The following is a 19,647-nucleotide window of genomic DNA, read 5'->3' as shown; positions in this document are numbered from 1 at the left end:
TGCCGGTGGCTACTGTTAATCTATTATTCTGTGTATCCCCTGAGCTATCAGTTTTCTGACCACCTAACACTACCCCAATAGCATCAGCAAATATTCTTGCACACTTTCTATTTAAGTGTATCCCATCCCTGTAGAGCAGTCTCTCCTGTTAACAAGCACAGACCAGGCTGAGAAAATGTGAAATGTCACAGGCTTTCGGTGGAAAAGTCCTGTGTAAGACTGCTCTCTAGAAGATTGCTGTGTAAACAGGATTCAATCACAGAAAAAGAAAAGCCATGTGGGGGGAACGAAAAGAAAAAGGGGGAAAGACAGCCATAGCACAGATGTCTTACCACCTCAGAGAAGGCATAGTATTTTGAATTTGAATAAACTGATTCGAATGACCACTCCCCTGTATGGCATGTTTATGCTTTGAACAGAAAGAAACATAATAGAATACCATTCAGACAGATATAAAATGGAGGGAATTATGAAATTAGAATATATTGAATGAATATAAACTAAACATTTAGTGTTTTTCCAAGGCCTTATATCTGTGGGTCAACAAGAGTTGTTGGAAAGTTGAAATTTTAGAATATTGACCTAGATTTGTGCTGTTGCATATTTGACTTTGTACCACCAAGTCCATTGAGACCATTATTAGGAAAAATAAAGAAACTGATAAGAAAAATAACAAAGTAACTATCAAATGTACTTTATTGCCAGTATAAATTGACATGACTTCCGCAGAAATCTACAACACATTACATATGGCTGATCGCTTGAGATTTGAGATGTTTGTTCTTTAACTCATTTGGGGGTACTTATGTTTTTAGCTCTTTTCTGATGTGCACTGTCTTATGTTATGCATTTCTAAGTAATAGTAGAATAATTAAAAATAATTACACAAAGATAGCTTTGAAAATCATAGGAGGAAGGGATTACACCTATTAGCCTCAAATGTCTTGTTTGGCCTTAAACAAGTTGATATTGAAGGAATTCTTTGTTATTCAGATTTAGATCTGGAATTCAGCTCCTGAAGTTGAATAATAATACATTGGTGTAGAGGATATCATTTTATAAAAATAAAATTTATTTTTTTACTTTTAATTGGATTTTTGATAGTAGTCTCATTCTGATATTATGCTATCAAATCAAAATAAGAACAAATTAATATTTAAAAGTATTTTACATAGTTACCATTTTCACAAAACTTAAATTGCATGAAGAAACTTGCTACTTGTAGCTTGCAGGCTACAACGCACATGAACGGTTGATAAATGCACTCTGGTATGGATTAATTAAAGCCAATTTTTCTGTTATTGTTGTGGAATCCCTATATGATCTATGGACCTCTTAAATATCTCTATAACCAGAAATATGCTGAAAAACCAAGTGAGGCATTAATTGGCATTAGTTTGGTATTTTGGGAAGATTATTAATGGATGAGCTAGAGAAAAAGTAAGATGCTAATAAGTCAGCTTTATCTTTTGATGAAGATGCAATAACACTATTAGGATGTAACAGAGGTGGAAGTATGGGTAGGTAGAAGTTGTGGCCAATAGCTTTGGCAGGAAACTACAAGGCAACCATTTCGACAAGAAAGTTTATTACCCCCTGGACTTTTCAAAATTGTTGGATTTATTAATAATGTGTTTACAGTATAATTGTTATGCGCATTAGTCTTATTCTTAACCTGGACAACCTTTGCACGTTTTTTTTAAGGAGCTGTGATTTAGATAAAGGATGGGTGTCAGAGATAGAATTGGGAATCAAATATTTCATTCCTGTAAGAATAAAGTCACTTACATGATCTGAGAAAAATTGGGATCAGGGAATTTAAATGTCAATTTAAACATCCTCTTTAGCATTGTTGTAATGCCAAGCACTACAAGGCTAAGAATGGCTCTGGGGAAGAATGGCATTAGATAAGAGATCATTAGCAGCTTATGATCTGAAGGAACCAAAAGCATTTGTATATTTTGAAGTGTTGTTAATGTGGTGAGGATCAAGGATATAAGCTGTGTGATTAACAGGGAAAGCTTGTGGTATAAGAAAATTGTGGTTGCAACTTGTTATTGTGGATAATGTTTTTAAATTTAAAGCTGAGTTATATTCATGAAGCTGCTATAGTCACATAGTTTCACGCTTGTTTGATCCATATGAAGCCACAATAAAGCATTCACTGAGCTGTAGAGTTGCAAATATTCTTGCAGCCCAGTCAAACTGTATGACTGTGATGATCCCATATGTCTGAATCTGCAAACACTTTGAAATACTGCACTACAGCAACAGTGCGAGATCCCAGAATTGCATTCATTCGTGTTGGCAGTTTACTTGTTTGTAGAAGTAAATAATATTACTTTATTGCAAAGTATAGAGTACCAATTAATTAAAATAATTTATAACTATATACCAACTTATTTGATTAAAAAAAAACCCAAAAAAACAATTGGTTGTTGCACAAGCCTGCAGCTTGGTCATGAGCTGTTTGGCATTCTAGTAGGTTAACATCAAATTATGTAAGATCATTAATAATTGGAAAATCCTGAGTATCTTCAGCTGGGCCCATAAAACTATAAAGTTGAAGTCAAATGAATACTAAGGTAAACTACTTCCCTGTTGGAAAAGTTAGAAAGGAGATCTCAGAGGTTAAAAGAAAGTCTTTAAAATGTTATCTATGATTTGACGAGCTTAAAGTGAATGGAATCTGAATGGTTTGGCAGGAAACTACAAGGCAACCATTTCGACAAGAAAGTTTATTACCCCCTGGACTTTTCAAAATTGTTGGATTTATTAATAATGTGTTTACAGTATAATTGTTATGCGCATTAGTCTTATTCTTGCCTGGCATGGATTGCAAGCTGATTTCCAACTATTAAAATTGTCTGATTTACACAGTCTTATTTATTTGTCTCCATTTTTAATACAGCCATTTACTGGCTGTTGTTTTACTTTCTTCCACAGTGATCACTGAATATTATATAGCACTTTTTGGGTTTCACCAATTCTGTTGACAATATGTGCTACTTGTTTGCCTTAATTTATACCTGATGTCCTTAAAACAAGTCTAAAAATTTCAGCCTTAGACTCTTGTGTTGTAGGAGAATTATGAGTAATATGGTGTTCTGTCAAGCCTCACTCCTACAGTAGCTTTGTAAAGCTAATCATGTATATGGGGTTGCTCTCTTCTGTATTATTCAAAATTGCTTTGGATCACCCATATTGGGACTACTTAAAGAGCAGATGTTTGAAATCTATACCTAACTTTAAAAATTCTTCCTTGATATGCATCATGGGCCATATTTCAAACAAGAATATATAAATTTTTGGTGTGCAGTGTAGTGGATAAGTGGGTGAAACTATAAACTAATATAATTGTTAGTGTTTTTATGTCAAGATAAATATTTTTCTTTTTTTAGAGAATGCTGAAATCTTGCATGGAATAAATGTAAAGTGAAAAACATAAGAAAGAAAATAAAATGAGATGTTCTTACATTAAAAAAAATAAAAAAAAAAGCTGTAGTGTAATTTTGACACTGTAATTAATTATGTCAGTTCAGTAGATAACATTAATAATTTAAAGTGAATATGATACATTGCAGTGAGTGTAACATTTGTGTTGGGAAATGGTTTTTAAACCTGCTTTATAAGTTAGTCACATTATAACTGAAAATAAAATAATCTTTGAGATCTTCTAAACTGTCCCCTCCCACATTACGTGCCAGATTCGCAATCTGCTTCGTGCTGGTGGTTTTCATCTAGAGATTCCTTTATATTTGTATTTTTTCCAACAGTTGTTTACTGATGTAAAAGAATCGCTCTCCATCGGGTTGAGGATTCTGACAAACATGTGGAGAGTGTAATATAACTTCAATGTTGTGGTGCTGCAGAGGTGTGGGTGCCTCCGTAGCCAGGTGGGAAGGAGCAGCAGTGCGTAGCACATGCTTCTTGATTAGACCAGGGTTTGAGCCCATCACCACCAAATACGGAAGATGCAGAAAGGTCAGGGAATGACCACCGCATTTCCCGGAGCAATATGGCCTTAGTTGCTAATGCTCCTAAAAACCAAACAAATAAACAGCTGCAGAGGTGTAGATGAGACAAGTACAGTCTGTCCTCGTATAGCACGATAGTTGCGTTCCTAGAAACCCTCGTGCAATGCAAAACCGTGCAATATAAACAACAGCCCCTATGGGAAAAGTAGGGTTAGGTGCCGACCACCCAAGATTGAACACACATTTGGAACCAAAACATTACCAAACACAATAAATAATCGGGTGATTTTAATCGTTATAAAATACTTACGTATTTTATAACGATTAAAATACGTAATAAAAATAATGTTATATGATAATAAAGTATTTTTAGTATTTTTTAATACTAAAAAAGTATTTTTTACGGATAAAATACGTATTTTATTCGTAAAAAATTTATTATATTAAATAAAATAGTCGTAATAAAATACTTACGTATTTTATAATATGTAAGTATAAATTATAATACGTAAGTCGTAATAAAATATTGCTAATGCTTTTGCTTCTATCGTAAGCAAACTTGCTTTTTGTTTGATTTTCTATCCAAAGAGATGACAGCCGTTCCATCTCTTCCAATTCTTTGTGTCTTAATCTAATGGATTTTAATTACACTTTGAGTTGTTCCCGCTATGAAAGTTGTTTTTATTTTCTCTGCATTCTTTGTAATTCTCCGCGTTGCCTCATTTAGGTCTGTAGCACGTGCAATATCACATGGTCTTTCATTTCGCTCAAAGCGTTTCACAATTTCATATTTTTTCTCTATCGACAGAAGCGGACTGGCCATAAGCCTTATGGGGGAAACCATGGTGTGCCGGAGGCCGGTGTGATTTTGGCCGTAAACCGTAGTATGAGGCCACTACAAATTTTCCGGGTAAGAATTTTTGACCCAGTCCGCTTCTGTTTATCGATATTGCTTCTTTTTTTTTCCTCTCTGAATCTGCAGTGTCTTAGCCAGGACGCTTCCTTTTCACACCTTTTAAGTATTTTACTAATTTTTAGGGAATAAAGCACAATTACAAACGAGGTGGCTCGCTTGATACACAGAAACAAAGCTGTGCGCCTGTAGCAACTGAATAAACAACACCGTAAAGGCCGAGATACACTATTAACACCCCACATTTAACTAAAGCACATTTCTGGGGGTTACTACCATAAAACAATAAAAACAATTTCCAGTTGCGTTTCTGCTAGTGGAATCTGTTATAAACTGGTAGTAAACTCCATCTAATTGCATTTGCGATTATATCGATAGCTGGAATTGTGTTGGTTTTTACGTTATTATGGTGAAATGTGTTTCTCCTTCACTGATATAAAACACATAAATTCATTTTCAGAATCTTCTTCGTTCCTATCGTGTTGCGTTCAGTTGGGGTGATTCCGCATTCGACTGCCATTTCTTGTAAACACAAAGGCGAATCGTGTATAAGCGAATTCGGTTCGTGTTATATAAGATAACGTTCCCCTATTTATAAATTGCGTATGATCGAATTCGTGTAATGCAAACACGTGTTATACGAGGACCGACTGTACATATATATGCTGGAAATGTAAATCAGCATGTTGAGAAACTACTCTTGAATAATCAAAACAAAATGTTAAATAAACATACTGTATAAAGAGCGAATAATATAAAACCTGCAAATAATCAAAACAGAATCTTCTACCTTGCTAGTTTTTATCCTAAAATATGAGGTGGGAAAATATATTACTGTGCAAAATGACAAGACTACTGTAGCTTTTGTAGAGAGGATAAAAGTAGCTTATCCTAATTGCTCTAATTTTGTGTGACTTCACATATGTGGAACACACCTTTTAAAGCTTCTTTCTTGAACAGTACTCACAACCTCACATTTCACTAAAACATTTGGTTTAAGTCACAAACTGCATCCAAACTATTATTAAAGGCTGAATGAGGCTCAAATTTAATTTAACTTGTGATTTGTTCATTTATTACACGACAGGAGTGAAGGATGGATAATGTAAACAAATTTCAGTCAGTCAGCTGTTGACTGACATGTCAAGTGATGCGTGCCGTTTCTTGGACATACAAAGGGTACTAGGAAAGTTTTGCAATACAGCTTTGTTTATTTAATTTTTTCAAAGTAATTTCCTCTACATTCAATACACCTCTCCATCCTCCGAAACCAATCTTTAAACCAGTTCTGCCAAGTTTCACTAGGGAGTAAAGCACACTCGTTGCCCCAAACCCATAGAAGGTCCTCATCACTGGAAAACCGCCTCCCTTTTAGCTTCATTTTCACATGCGGGAACAGTGCAAAGTCGCAGGGAGCAAGGTCTGGACTGTAGGGAGGGTACTCGAGAAGTTTCAGTCCTGTCGTGGTCAAATATTCGGTGCAGGCTTTGGCGCGGTGAGCTGCAGCATTATCGTGATGGAGGTACCAGGTGTCCATTCTTGACTTTGGCCGCAGGTTCTTCATAGATCCAATGACTTTAGGCAGGCATTGTTCAGTATACCACTTAGCTGTGACTGTCTTCTGCGTGTCCAAAACGACACGTTCCACAATTCCACTCGATTTGAAAAATACAGCTATCATTTTCTTCTTTACAGATCGGGATTTTCTGACAATTACGGGTGTGTCGTCATCATCAAAGACCCAAACTTTGTTTTGAGCCTTGGTCGGCAGATCGTAATAGTACAGCCAAGTCTCGTCACCTGTCACGATGTTGTTCACATACTGAGATTGTCCCTTATCAAACTTTTTTAACATCTCCCGGCACCAAGTCACACGTCGTGTCATCTGCTCTTCAGTCAGTTGATGCGGCACCCAGAGAGAACAAAGTTTCTTCACGTGCAAATGATCTTGCAGAATCGAACGAATTGCTGGTGCATTTAGGCCCAAAGTATCCTCTATCTGTTGGTAGGTCACTCGCCTGTTTTCGTCAAGCATTTTCCTCACAGCAGTAACGTTTTCCTCCGTAACTGACGTTCGTGGCCTTCCCGGCCTCTCAGAATCCTCCAGAGTGAAATTTCCCCTTTGGAATTCTCTATACCACCTGAATATCGTTGTACGATGTGGACAATCATCATCTAGTGCAAGAGTCATTTCTTCTAAGCACTGGTCTATGGTTAAACCACGCACGAAATTATACCGCAAAACTGTCCTTATCTCATTTTGTGACCACGATGCCATCGCAAGCACTTTACACTCTCACTACTAATGAATAACTGAGCCCATCGACTTGGCGCGGCGGCTACTATGCACGTATGAACATGTCTCAACATGCAGCAACATGCAGCAACAAGCAGCTTCCTGTGATTCATTGTTGCGTCATATTGCAAAACTTTCCTAGTACCCTTTGTATTTGTAAGCCAAGTTTGGACATTGAAAAATTATAGGGAGTAAATATTTCAATTTTATCCTAATAAATTGATGTGATGATTCTGGAGTGGGGGGGGGGACTCTTCGAATAAATAAAACTACTGTATATTTTTTACAGTATGAAAGAAGGTTTGATCAAAAGTTTGAAAGTTGCAAAAAATTCATTTTGTTCAACGATAAATGTTAACATTGTTAACATTCTTCAATATAATTTCCTTCTGCAAACACGTACTTGTTTCATCATTCCTGTCACTGATCAGAATATTTTTGGAAGTTTTCTTTTGTGAATTTTTATAGGTGATATGTTGTTTGATTGGATTTCATGAATCAAATGGAATCTTTTTCATTTCATGCCCTGTCTTAATTATGGGAATAGCCAAAAGTCACCATCAAATCAGGAAAATAAGGTGGGAGCAGCATGATAGGAAGTTTGTTTTGTTAAAAAATTGTTGAAGGTGAGTGACATGATACAGTGCATTGCTGTTGTGAAGAAGCCAGCCATTTTGCTATTTTTCAAGTCATTTATGGCAGATTGCATTTCCTAACCATTTTTAAAAAACTTCTTGGTAGTAGGATACATTAACAGAATTCACACCTCACAGAGTGAATTCTGATAATACCATCCCCTCGTCAAAAAAGTGCAATCAGCATAACCGTCTCATGTGATTTTGACTGCTAATGCCTCTTTTGGTAAAATGTCATAATCTTGGTGATGATGTTTTACATTGGAAGCTTTGAATCCTGATCTCTTATATATGGATATAAATCCATACACCCAAGAATTGTTATAAATTTTGTTAAAAATATAAAAGATGTTAGCTTTCTCAAACAATTCAGATGAAATGAGGAATTGATGCTACCTTTGATGTTGAGTGAGAACACATGAAACAAATCTGGCACTTACTTGCCTCTTGCCGAAATCCTCAGTCAAAATTGTTGCATGAACTGAACATAGTAAAGAGACACCTTCCTGATATTTTCTTGAATGGTTAGTTGCTAATCCAATCTAATGGTGGTGTGGCCTTTAATGTTGACATGCTGCTTCCTTCTTTATCTTTAAGCAAAAATTTCCCACATGAAATCTCTGACCACTTAAAAACTATCCCCTCTCCACCTCCATCTGTATAGACTGTAATGAGCATTTCTTGTGTTTCTGTGGCTGACTTTTCAAGTTTACAACAAAATTTGATGTTTGCATATTATTCAAATTTAATCATTTTCAGTACATGTGACAGATCAGAAAAATGAGTGTACCAGCTTCCCACTAGGTGCTGACATATAACAACATTTAAACTTGGTGTGTGCACATGTTAAAGGGTGTCACTGTAAGTTCCCCTTACATTCTTTTAGCTGCCATTATCGTAGTTCCTGACTCTGGATTTACAATCTGTTTTGTTTTGTTTTTTTGCTCAATTTGATGACTCCCATCTTCTCCTTGTTGTCATAATATAATTGATGTCTGTTTATTTTCATTAACAAATAGGTTGTCAGGTGTGCAAGTCTACATTACAAAATAGAAAAATGGAATAATATCATTGTTGTGTGATGCAGTGCTCATGAAAGTGCCTTTCAGTAAAATGCCAAAGAAATAGTGTAAAATTTTAATAGTATTGTAATGTATTTTAAAATCTTAAAAAAACTTAACAGTTTGCTTCTGTATTGTATATAGGCATTATTTTTCAATTTTAGACAGTGGGAAGCAGTATATAATTGGACATATGCAAACAAATAAGCATGCATTTCACAGGGACAATTATCTCACATGTGCCAAATGTTTATTTGCATCTTTTGTCATAGAATGGTGCCTCCGTAGTCAGATGGGCAGGAGTAGCAGTGCATAGCACACGCTTCTTGATTAGACCGGGGTTCGAGCCCGTGACCACCAAATATGGAGGTTGCGGAAAGGTCAGGGAATGACCACCGCATATCCCCGGAGCAATATGGCCTTAGTTGCTAATGCTCCTAAAAACCAAAAATAACAATAACAATCGTCATAGAATGTCATCATCCACTGAGTTTTGCTGTTTATGCATTGTTCAGAAATATTTTTCCCAATAGCAAAATATCAAAAAACTATGATTGTGGAAGAACAAACACAGCAGGCATTGTTAGTGAAATCAGGAAGAAAGCTCCTGCTTTTTTCTGAAAAATCTATTTTTCAGAAAAAAAGCAGGAGCTTGTTTTTGATTCAAAACAAGCTATGCTCTATCCATTCATGAATTATAAGATCATACCCCAAATGTTTTGATTGAACCTTATCTTTCACTTCTACAAAAAAAAAAAAAAAAAATTGAAAGTGGTAACTTTCTCCCTAAATCAGCTGTGAATACAAATGAAATTTATGGCATTATCCATAAAGAACATGATATGTTTGGGTTTAGAATGACATGCAATTTATTTTTTCCACTATTAATTTGCTGTTTATTACTATTGTAATTTTTTTTTTTTTTTTTTTATCCCCAGCTTTGTGTCCAAAAGCTTCGAATCCTTATAGAAGATTCTGATCAGAATTGTAAGTCTTTATATTTTCATTCTTTTTAATGCTGTAAAACTCTTTTGTTATTCCTTTGTAGAGCACTTTTAAACTAATATAGAAGTCAGGAGAATCCAAATTTTAACTATTAACCTTTAAACAATAGTAACGTTGAGGTATTTTGAGGAGGTTTTTTTATTATTAAATTTTTTTGTTGAATTAGTTGCATTTCATCAGTTATTTGAAATGAAGTCTTGGTGTGACCTGTGTTAAAATATTTAGTTTTATCGTTAACTATAAAACTAAATATTTTAAGTAGAGTTAATTAATTTTAAGTTAACTATGTCTAAATATTTTAAGACATAGTTAGCTTAGTAGTTAGCATTTACAGGCAGTTCCTGCTTTGCGAGTTTTTACTTTACGAGTTCCCAGGTTTACATTTTTTTTTTTTTCCCCCCAAGTATCAACAGAATCGAAATATGAACATTAATTGCAAAAAATGAATGTTAAACATTCATAAATAGCACATTTCAAACCACGCGCATAGTTATACAATACATTATATCCTGCTCTACGATATTAATCAGTTCAAGAGACACTATCATATCATGAAAATATAATGTGAACCCAATAACACGTTTTGGTTATTCGTTCCAAGACCTCAGAAGTTGAAATTTTCACTATATAACTAAGCTATTTATCTCTCTAAAAGGTCATTTTATAATGTAAATTGTATTAGTTACCAATTCAAATCATTAAAATTCACAACACTTTATCATCATTATCATATGTTCTGTTATAAGAATCAATTTTGAACAGCTTTGTTGGTATTTTTCTAAAGCACATTTTGGAGGTCACAACCATAAAACAATTTGCATTTTCTAGTTTATTGGGCTTTTCTGTTGTAAGTTCTGCATCTAATTTTAAATGGGTAGTAAACTTGATCTTATTGCATTTGCGATAATCTTGATAACCGGAATTGTGTGGGTTTTTGCATTATTATGGTGAAATGTGTTTCCCCTTCACTGAAATCTTCAATCATATAAAAAAACATAAATAAATTTTCAGAATTTTTTTTTAAGCTTCATAAACTTGTTACTCCACACAAATCATGTTAGTTGCAATTTGTGCATTCCATTAAAAAATGCTTATGCATGCTATCGTGAAATTTATAAAGAAAAGAGAAGATTGGATTATCTTGGAGTACCTTTTGAAGCATTTCTGAAGAAGACTACTCCTAGTGCCAAGCTATAATAATGAATGATCAACAAGTATGCATTTAGTCGATGATGATGAAGAATAAACATTCTTTAACATTTGTAAGGCATAAATAATTTCTTTATTATAATTTGCTTGACTTTACAGGCTACGTTTTCATTTCTTTGGATAAATCAGTCATTGTTTAAACATAAACTAATTAGCTAACTAATTTCATTGTTGAGAATGTAACCCCTGTTTTTAACATTGTCTATGGGAAATAAATTCCCGCTTTAAGAGGTTTCGCTTTACGAGCACGTGCTAGGAACTACCTGTATTTCAAAATGATAGAACCAGAACAAAAGTGATGTGTCTAGCAGTATAGTAATTTCTGAGGTAAAACTTATTGCCAGTATAAGTACTACGTTGATTGTGAACAAGTTGCACTACGAAAAGATGGGCGCCTCCGTAGCCAGGTGGGAAGGAGCAGCAGTGCGCAGCACATGCTTCTTGATTAGACCGGGGTTCGAGCCCGCCACCACCAAATACGGAGGATGCGGAAAGGTCAAGGAATGACCACCGCATATCCCGGAGCAGTATGGCCTTAGTTGCTAATGCTCCTAACCAAACAACAACAACGAAAAGATGAACAAAAATAAATAAACATACAAGAATTAATTGGCAAAATATGATTGTTTTAGGGTGTCAGACTTGTTCCAAAATGATAGAGCTGTATAATAATGCAAGCAGTGAGATAAAAAAAAAAAAAGGAAAAAAGAAATTTATATCCAATAAAAGAACCTTACTTCTTACTTTTCAATATCTTTAAATACTCTGACAGTGAGTATTCAGTGAGTGGCTAACATTGATTATTTGTAATTGCATCCATGCATGACATCTTGAGTGGTCTTTTTCTGCATTACTGTACTGGCCACCATACCTGTTAACCTGTTTCACTGATATTCTCCACATGTTCTCCATGGTGTTTACATCTGGCAAGTATGGTAGCTAGTTTGTCATGGAAATACCATTAGCTGGAACCATTCCAAGTCTAAACTGCATTATCTATTTGAAATTAGTAGTAATTTTTTTTCTGAAGGATTCAGTAAATGGCATGAGATGCTGATTGATAAGCAGGCTGTATCATTGTGGAGCATGTTCATTACTAAAAAATTTGTTACTTCTCTGATGTTATTTAGTTCACTTTTTTTTTTCATATACAGGGTGTCTCAAAAATATTGGTACAAATGTTTAGGGGAGGTAGGTAACATCTAAATGAATGTGAATCGCATGGGAACCCATAACTGCAAGCGTCACCATAAGTCGGTAGACGCGTTGTTCATCAGTTTGCGAGAGGGGAAAATTTCTGGTTTACTCATTCAAGCAGTAGTTTCCGCACGAAGAGCATGCATCGATATACGAACTGTGAGCTGGCAGACATGCACCTAGTGTATGGATTAGCAGAGGGCAATGGACGAGCCGCTCAACGAATTTACGGAGAATGCTTACCAGACAGACAGACATGTACCGGACCACCTTTTGTTTTGCATGTGCATCAAAATTTGTGCGATTATGGGTCATTTAGAGGTAACAGAAGTAGTGCAGGCGGACCACGTTTGATGTGAACTCCTGCCGTGGAAGAAAGTGTGTTGAATGCCGTCCAGAATAATCCTACTTCCAGCACACGTGCCGTTGCCTCTGCCTTAGGAGTGTCTCGTTGCAGTGTACAGCACAGAAAGTTTTCGAAATGCGCAGAGCAATTTCAGACCCCCAGCAATTAAACAATAATCAATAGTAAAATTGCCCAAGTTTCCCACCACGCCCAGATGATGACTTAAAAACTGTTAGGATAGCAGTATTCTGCACCCTGACAGAAACCTGACATAACAAAACTCCCCATGACTACCATGCCATGTGTAGGAACCTGGGGCCCCAAACCAATGTAGGGGAGGGGGATGGGAATGCATGCAGAGAAAGTGAATGGGAGTGAGCAGAAGAGCAAATGTAATTGGCCGAAAGAATACAAAGTTAAAAATAACTTACATTACTTTATATATACTGTACCAACAAACATTTACAAACCACATAAACACTATCACTGCATTCTCCCCTGGCCTGCAAAAAAAAAAAAAAAAAAAACTTGCGGCTAGGCCTGCACCACAACTGAAGAATAACAGTAAGTTGCGGTGCCCAGAGAGTGCAGTGCAGAAAGAAAGAGTTGAATAAATGAGATGAGAGCTAGAAGAATGAATAAAAGTGCAAGCGTGAGAGAAAAGAACACAAACCACAAATGCTAAGTTAAGTACACACTAACCCTGGTTTTAATTAGTATTTAAATTTACGCTACCCATCATTGCATCCCCTCCTGGTGTGTGAGAAAAAGATGAATGAGTTGAGTGAAATAAAAAAAAAAATAATAATAAATAAAAAAAAAAAATATATATATATATATATATATATATATATATATATATATATATATATAAATTATAAAATAAGAAAAAAGTATAAAAAAAAAAATAAAAAAAAAATTATAAAATAAGAAAAAAGTATAAAAAAAAAAATAATAAATAAATAAATAAAAAAAAATAAAAAAAAAGAATGCAAGTAGAGTGAGAATGCACATTACGAATGAAGTAAATGTGTGTCTCTCCCCCCCCCTTCACCTGGTAGGTTCCCCACTGCGAGCTAACATATCCCACCCCCAGAGCGGGATGGGCAGCTGGACCTTCATACTGGATTCGACACTCCTTGGACAAGACACCGACGAAGACATTCTGCAGCTTTGCTGCCAACACGCCATTGGCGATCCGAACTGGGTACTCTAACCTGGTTCCCTTTAAAACCCCATCCCCAGGCAGGGAATGGAGGAGATTGATCTCTGTCTCCTCTCCTCCCTGCCTACCCCCCATATTTCGCCTGGTGGGGCTCGTCTCCACTGACCTCTTTGGGGATGCCTACTCTATCCGTCCCTATTCTTCTATCTGTTTCCTCCCCAGTCTTCAATCTGCCCCCCCCTCTCTCTCTCTCTCTCTCACTAAATCGACCAAGTACACCCCTTAACAATGCCGCCAAATTATAACCAACGTCTAAATTCTACCGGTTTTGTGTAAATCTCTAAGATATCTAACACTATCCGCTTTTATCCAGCGTTACATCTCTAAATTTAATAACATCAAAATTTTGCCCGACCTATTTGGCCTTTAACACATCTCTTTAGTGCTCAACCCTAACCAGCGATTTCCTAACAGCAATCCCATTAAGCATTAATGTCAAATGCATAAAATTTTTATTTTATTTTATTTTTTTTAAATAGGCCCTAGCCACTGAAATCCCAGGAAACTAGGTGGCAGGACCTGCCAGAGCAAATTGTTGTGATACTGGATACACCCGGCTAGCCTCCACGTGGCAGGGTATGGGCAACGTCGGGCCCCACTAGGGGCCTGGCGGCCAATAAGCCGGATAAACAATGGGCACAACATATCACACTGCACAGACACGACCCACACATTTTCAAGTCTCTGGCTTGACAGTGTACTGTCCTCGATACAGCGAAACACACGCGGAGATGGGAGAAATCCCATCACTTCAAGTCTCTGGCTTGACAGTGTACTGTCCTCGATACAGCGAAACACACGCGGAGATGGGAGAAATCCCAGGTGCCGTCTGACACGAACATACCTTATACCTTATGCAGTGTACAGCGTGTCTGGCACGACGATTCCTTACACCCCTTTCATCTCCAAAGGGTTCAGTTACTGCTCCCCCAAGATCATCCTGCACGTGTAGCTTTTGCGCAGTGGTTTCTCCAAGAAAGTGTTCAAGACTTGAATTTTCCAGCCTATGTTTTGTTAACGGATGAGACTTATTTCACTCAGGAAGGCTTATTCAATCAGCACAATGCTTATGTATGGGCTCACGACAATCCACACAGTGTGTGCCCCCATGCGGCACAATATCGCTATGCAATAAATGTGTGGGCAGGTATGGTCGGTGACTGCTTAGTCGGCCCATACCTGTTACCATCCCGCATGAACTCCGCTAAATATCTGATCTTTCTTGAACAAGTTCTACCGGGGTTACTTGACGATGTTCCAGCAAATGTGAGACGCAACATTTGGTTTCAACATGACGGGGCGCCTGCCCATTATGGAAGGTGTGTTCGTGACCATTTGAACAGGTGTTTTGGGCGTCAATGGATTGGCCGTGGTGGACCCATTGCCTGGCCCCCATGCTCACCTGATTTATCGAGCCTTGATTTCTTTCTGTGGAGGGCCCTCAAATCTATTGTGTATGAATCGCCTGTGGAGACGGAAATGGATCTCGTGGTGAGACTCTTCTGCGCTGCTGCTACTGTCAAAGAAATTCCAGGTGTGTTCAACAGTGTCCGTCAACCATGCTGCATCGGTGTCACGCATGCATCGCGTCCCATGGTGGAACCTTCGAGCATCTGTTGTAACATCATGAAATGCATTTATCTCGTACTCTCCATTGTTAATATTATGTCAAATAAATGTTTGCCACTAATTACTGGGGTTCGAGCCCATCACCACCAAATACGGAGGATGTGGAAAGGTCAGAGAATGACCACCGCATATCCCGGAGCAATATGGCCTTAGTTGCTAATGCTCCTAAAAACCAAATAACTAACTAACTAACTAGCCACTAATTACTGTCTTGTGGCAATTCTGCTCCTTGTGCCTCTGCTACTACTTTCCCGTGACGTTTCGGTTATGGATTCCTATGCGATTCACATTCCTTTAGATGTTACCTACCTCCCCTAAACGTTTGTACCAATATTTTTGAGATACCCTGTATGTTGATCCTGATGTCTGGATTCATGAGGTGTACAGAAAAAGTATTTAGATTCACTCATATCAAACTTTTAACTTTTACAGACTTTGTTATCTACAGTTTCATTGAGCTTATTACATTTTTATTTTATTTTATTCCTTGTTAATACTTGCTGCCAGCTTTTCTGATGACATTTTTAACGTGGATTGAAAACTATAGGATTGAATCAATCTGGATCAAAAGGGGCAGAGACATTTTGGACTATCTTTTCACTCTAACTGAATTAATCAGTCTCCAGTGAAGGTTGCTTGACAAAAATATCTAGTTTTTTCTCTCTCAAATTGGAAGAAAAAGTCCTAAAAGTAGGGCTTGTTTCCCCTTCAAATGGATTAAAATTCTTTGTGTGTATAAATTTGTGTGAAAAGCAATGAACATGTTAAGCCACATTCTCTTATTTTATATTTTATTATTACCACTTAAATTTCATAACTCCTTCACTCGACTGTACCAAGTTACCCCTTAGTTTATTGGTTGACAATGAATGATCTCTTATTTATATATAAATGTTTCATTTTGTTGATCACTTTGTAGTGGTTGTTTTTTGGGCCTGTGCCATCTAGGGGTTTCCACTGAATTTGAATTAATTGGCATTTTTAAAAATTTGTATTATTTGTTATTTTGATTAATTGGCATTTCTTCTAAATTATATTAGGAGTGTATTCCTTCTGTGCAATACCCTTAATTTTGATTTATCCCCCCTCCACACATTTGTTGCCCTGTTGCAATAGTTTACTTCTGTTCTTCAGTTATTTGGCTTACCATATGACTGGCATATTTTTCATTTATATTTAAATTGTTTCCACAACATGTGATGGGTAATGCTTTGCAGCCAGTGATGTTTGCAATGCTGATTTTCTTCTTTTTCAATTTTCCTTACTATATTATTATTTTATTTATTGCCTATTTAGTTAGTTTATTTTTACGTTACGTGGTTAGTAGTGAGTTGATGCTAATGAACTGCTTGTACTTGCCATCTGTAGCTCAATTTCTTTTGAATGTATTTTTATTTAACTGTTACTTTGTGTCACGTGGTTTGAAGTTGTCATGTAAGTGTTCTGATTTGTTTTGGAATAATTTTCACTGCATAATGGCCACTGTTATTCAAATGTATTGCATTGGCAAGCTGATTAGTGTATGTGTCAGACTCAGTGATACATTGATTTGTTTAAATGTTCAAAATGCAGTGATTCCCTTACTATTTGTTAGCATTGTTATCCTCTGACAAGATGGGACACAATAGTCAATCTTATTTTGTTTCATTCTGTTTGTCACTTGTAGTGGTTGGTTTTTGTTTCTGTTTATAGTGATATTTCAAGTAATTTGGACCTGGGGCCATCTAGGGAGCACCGCTGAATTTGAATTAATTGGCATTTTCGTAAATTTATATCATTTAGTATTTTTATTAATTAGCATTTCTTCTAAATTATATTAGGAGCATATTCCTTCTACAACCAGTGCAATACCACCACTTGCTTATTGGAGGCTTGAAGTGGTGAAACCCATGTTTAGTCACCAGAGCAAAGTTTCTGGCATCCCCATCTCCTTCAGCCCATGCATGGTATTAAGTAATATAAGTTTTGATACCTTTCGTGTTTGGGGTTTTCATTAAAAAAAAAAAAACTACAACACCCTTTATCTTTGATTTATCTCCCCATTCGTTGCTGTGTTACACTGGTACAGATTTCATTCTTCATTCGTTTGACTTGCTGTGTGACTGGCATTTTTCATTTATATTTAAATTGCACGCATTTATTTCATTTATTTCGCTTTGTGTGACTGGCATATTTTTTTCATTTATAATTAAATTACCACACACACACACACACACACACACACACACACACACACACACACACACACACACACACACACACACACACACGTACGTACGTACGTACGTACGTTCACAGTGTGTACACATTTATTCATGATGTGTTAGTTTGCCTCAAAAATCATTACTACATGCTAGACACTAATTCACCTCTAGCTTTGCCATTTTGAGACAAACCTTACTTCCAACTCTCTCTCTCTGGGTGCCAGAGTGAAGTGTACAGTTCCTAATCCACTCCACATGCATGGGGGAACTGCAAACTGCACTGCTGGGATCCAATCAACCCCAGCAATGAAGTGTACCAGATAAAACATATGCAGGTATTTTAGAGAAAAAGGGGGTTAGAAGTGTTAAGTGTAACCTTGGAGAAGAACAGGCAGGTTTTAGGACAAACAAGGGGGGTGTCAAGATTAAATATTTTCCCTAAGATAAATTATTGAAAAGTCATGGGAAGATAACAAGAACTGTTTTTAGGATTTGTTTGGAAATGTGTGATTATTTCCAAACCATCCATCAGAGCTAATAAATTGTTGCTTAATTAACAACATAGTGTAATTTGTGTTTCGTACTGTTAATGCTTAGTTAGTTAATCTTTCCAAGACATTCCTGTGCAATGTCTTAGAATGATGATCAGTGTGTTAATGTATCGGGTACTTGTATCAAGTATTGAACCATTTAACATTTTAATGATAAAATTTAACATTAAAATGATAAACAAAATAAATGCACAGTTATTTTTTTTTTTTTTGCCATGTTTTTTTTTTTTTTTTTTAACTTGTATTTTAATTGTTTGGGTTTCACTCATAGGAGTATTGAATTTAATTCATTAACACTTGCAGTGATTGAACTGAAAAATAGAAACCATTGATTTGGAAAAAAATGAATAGATATATTTAGTGTATTAAATATATCTTACAAGGGGATTATATATAAAGTATTCCTTAAATGAAGCAAATTGACCAAGCATTATATACAACCCCCATATGCAGAAAAAGACTACTTCACCTTCATGATGTTTAAAAAAATAAATATGAGATAGCCCCTTGTTAGTGGCATATTCTTGCATGAACCAAAGGTCTTAAGTTTAAAGCCTGGATTAAGCCTAAATGGCCACCCCATCAGCCACATTTACAGATATTACAAACTTGCATAAAAGTACCTAGTGATACAAAGTACTTGATAAAAGTACAAGGTGATTCAAACAGGGTCAAAACTCTTTTGACGCTGTTTGGTGATACTTGGAATAGTATCTTAAAGTTATCATTGAAATTCCTGTTTCCAACAAACAACTCAGTTCAATCTTTTTTTTTTTTTTTTTTTTTTTTTTTTTTGATTTGGTAGTTGTTGGCGCATCGGCTTCTGTGGCCATATTGCACCTCCCAAGGTTTTTGCAGTACTTTGATCCAAGCCCGAGGCGGGAATCGAACCCGCGACCTTTGGGTTGCCGGGCAGGTACTTTACCCACTCGGCTAGCCCGGTCGGCTCAGTTCAATCATGTTGACTTTTAATTCTCCCGATATGTTAGTGTATACAGTACCATTCATTTTTATTGGTCCAAAAGATAACATCGAAGGATCACAGATGTTCATTCGTGAAGGTATGCTATGCCTGGAAAAATGTGATGCCTTTATTTTAACCAAAACACCTGATTAGTGACTGAAAGCTAACATATAATAATAACAACTATTGGACATATGGGGATGAAAAATTCTACTGTAGCAGTTAGAATCAAATTTTAAATGGTAATTTAACACTTACAGTTGGGATTGCATGAAGTTTCAAATGTGTTGCATAAAATTATTAAGTATTAATGCAGATATAGGGCAAGGCAGTTTCAGAAGAAAGTTAAGTAAAATTATTAACTAACAACTCAGTTCAACAGCATTGAACTGAGTTGTTGGGATAATAATTTTCCTGTCTTTTCTTCCATGTTCA

At 36.2% G+C, this 19,647-nt stretch overlaps 1 protein-coding gene across 2 annotated transcripts in view; it reads left to right on the top strand.

Moving 5' to 3' along the window:
• g (adaptor-related protein complex 3, delta 1 subunit-like garnet) overlaps window positions 1–19,647 on the top strand; it is a 364,057-nt gene that overhangs the window by 144,984 nt on the left and 199,426 nt on the right. For both annotated transcript variants that reach the window (XM_090374354.1, XM_090374353.1), the window contains exon 11: window positions 9,821–9,869. In XM_090374354.1, coding sequence (XP_090230480.1) covers window positions 9,821–9,869 — 49 coding nt within the window. The remainder of the gene's footprint in view (window positions 1–9,820; window positions 9,870–19,647) is intronic.

The sequence above is a fragment of the Mastigoproctus giganteus genome, chromosome 5, assembly GCF_048544385.1.
Source record: "Mastigoproctus giganteus isolate SK-2022 chromosome 5, ASM4854438v1, whole genome shotgun sequence".
NCBI classification, from domain to species: Eukaryota; Metazoa; Arthropoda; class Arachnida; order Uropygi; family Thelyphonidae; genus Mastigoproctus; species Mastigoproctus giganteus.
Note: the sequence above shows the minus strand (reverse complement) of the source record. Positions and strands in the feature narration are given on the sequence as shown.